Source organism: Lagopus leucura, unplaced genomic scaffold (assembly GCF_019238085.1).
Source record: "Lagopus leucura isolate 7727_CA_CO unplaced genomic scaffold, USGS_WTPT01 33910-0_obj-0_obj, whole genome shotgun sequence".
NCBI lineage: Eukaryota > Metazoa > Chordata > Aves > Galliformes > Phasianidae > Lagopus > Lagopus leucura.
Window position 1 is genome coordinate 1 of NW_024969054.1, and position 2556 is coordinate 2556.

General features: G+C 62.0%; 1 protein-coding gene across 1 annotated transcript; it reads left to right on the forward strand.

Annotated features, from left to right (window-relative positions):
* Positions 1-1033: 1033 nt before the first annotated feature.
* On the forward strand, positions 1034-1414 carry LOC122193986 (growth/differentiation factor 11-like; the record flags this gene model as incomplete). Its single annotated transcript, XM_042894897.1, has 1 exon — positions 1034-1414. A coding segment is annotated over one exon (381 nt), but the record flags the coding sequence as incomplete, so codon positions are not given.
* Positions 1415-2556: the final 1142 nt, after the last annotated feature.

The following is a 2556-nucleotide window of genomic DNA, read 5'->3' on the forward strand; positions in this document are numbered from 1 at the left end:
GATGGATGGATGGATGGATGGATGGATGGATGGATGGATGGCATTCCCGGGGCTGCGGCCGGTGTCGTGACCCCGATGTGTTCGGGGAGGGCCCCGTGTGCAGCAAATGGCCCCGTGCTGCAGCTGGGTGCTATTAAACCTGACCGGTGCGTGGCAGGAGGAGGGGGGCTCGCGGGGATGAGGGGGGGGGTTGTGGGGGGTGTGTGGGGGGGGGACATTCCCAGCTCAATTTGACACAGATGTGTGTGAAAGCAGGGAGGGCTGCACAGGGCCAGGTGCTGCCATAGGGCTGGGGGAGGGCGGGTGCATCTTTGGGGTGTAGAGGATCGGGGGGTACCCTTGGATGGGGGTACTCATGGGTGGGGGTCCCCAGGGCGGCCTCCCCACTGCATCACCCCAGGGTGAAGCGGCCTCACCCACAGCTCCAGGGTGCCAGCACTACATTCAGGGGGAGCTCAGCACTGTGCACCCTTCCCAGTGCTCTGCTGTGTGCTGCCTGTGGGAGGGGGCACGCGGTGGGGCGGGGGGCTGCTGGGGGTCTCCGTGCAGGGGATGCGTTTGGCCAGGGACAATGCAGGTCTCCACCCCCGGGGTCGCTCCCTGTATCTGGTTGAAGATGCTGAAGGTCTCCATGCAGGGATTGCTGTGGGTCTCCAGTTGAGGATGCTGTGGGTCTCTGTCTGGGAAATACACCGGGCCTCTGGCTGGGAACGCTGTGGGTCTCCACCCAAGAGATGCTGTGGGTCCCCGGCTGCAGGCAGCGGGAGGGTGAGGGCTGCCCCATCCCAACCACGCGCTCTGCAGGTGCTCTGGCCCCGCTCCCCCATCCCTGCAGCCCTGCAGGGGATCATGAATCCGCGGTGACACGGGGTCAGGGGGCAGCACCCGGACCTTATTGTGGACAGAGGGGCGATGACCCCTGGGGCGGCCTCTGCCCCGACCTTCACCTCCTAACGATCGAGGAGGAGCGTTGTGCAAGAGATGGGGGGCGCGGGGATTCCTGGTGGGGTGCAGCCCCTAACTCATCCTTCCTTCCGCAGCCGATCCCGTGGTGCAGATTGAGGGCAACCCCCACTGCTGCTTCTTCAACTTCAGCCCCAAGATCATGTTCACCAAAGTGGTGAAGGCTCAGCTGTGGGTGTACCTGCGCCCGGTGCAGCACACCTCCACCGTCTACCTGCAAATCCTCCGCCTCAAGCCGGTGACAGAGGAAGGCAGCCGTCACATCCGCATCCGCTCGCTCAAAATCGACCTCAACTCCCGCATCGGGCACTGGCAGAGCATCGACTTCAAGCACGTGTTGCAGAACTGGTTCAAGCAACCTCAGAACAACTGGGGCATCGAGATCAACGCCTTCGACCCAAACGGCAACGACCTGGCGGTCACTTCGTTGGGACCCGGAGCTGAAGGGCTGGTGGGTGCCCAGGGGGGGTAGGGAAGGGGAGTGTAGGTGGGAAGGGCAGCTCTATGGGATGGGGGTGAGGATGAGGATAGCTCTGTGGGACTGGTGATAGAGTGATGGAGGTGATGGGAGCTCCGTAGGGCTGGTTCTGAATCCAGAGGATTGGTCCCGGATCCATGGGGATGGTTCTGGATCCGGGGGATTGCCCTGGATCCGTAGGGGGATGATTCTGGCTCCATGGGGATGGCTCTGGATCCACAGGACAGGTCCTGGATCCATGGGGATGGTTCTGCATCCACAGAGAAACGGTTCTGGCTCCATGGGGATGGCTCTGGATTCATAAGATTGGTCCTGGCTCCATGGGAATGGTTCTGGATCCATAGAGAAATGGTTCTGGCTCCATGGGGATGATTCTAGATCCATGGGGATGGTTCTGAATCCATGGATGACAGCTCCTTGGAAGAGCTTAGCCCATTACTGCAGCTATGTGAGCGGTCTCTATGGGACCAGTGATGATCTCATGGGGTTGGTCCTGTTTCATGGGGACAGTGACAGTAGCACAGGGACAAATACAGCACCGTGGGGTTCAGTGGGATCCAGGCAATAGGAGCAGTGAGGTCCAGAGCCATAGCGGGCTGTGGGGGGCCATGGAGGGCCATGAGAGGCCATGGAGGGGCATGGATTGCCATGAGGGGCCATGGAAGGCCATGGGGGGCCATGGAGGGCCATGGAGGATAATGGAAGGCCATAGAGAGTCATGGCGAGCCATGGAGGTCCATGGAGGGCCATAGGGGGCTGTTGGGGGCCATGGAAGGCCATGGGAAGCCATAGGGAGCCATAGAGGCTCATGGAGGGCCATGAGGGCCATGCAAGGCCATGGGAAGCCATAGGGAGCCATGGAGATCCATGGAGAGCCATAGGGGGCCGTGGGGGGCCATTGAGAACCATGGAGGTCCATGGAGGGCCATGGGGGGCTGTGGGGGGCCATGAGGTGTCATGGGGGGCCATAGAAGGCCATGGGAAGCCATAGGGAGCCATGGAGGTGCATGGAGAGCCATGGGGGGGGGGGGCATTGAGGTCCATGGAGGTCCGTGCAGGACCATGGGAGGCTGTGGGGGAGCCATGAGGGGTCATGGGGGGCCGTGTATGGCCAT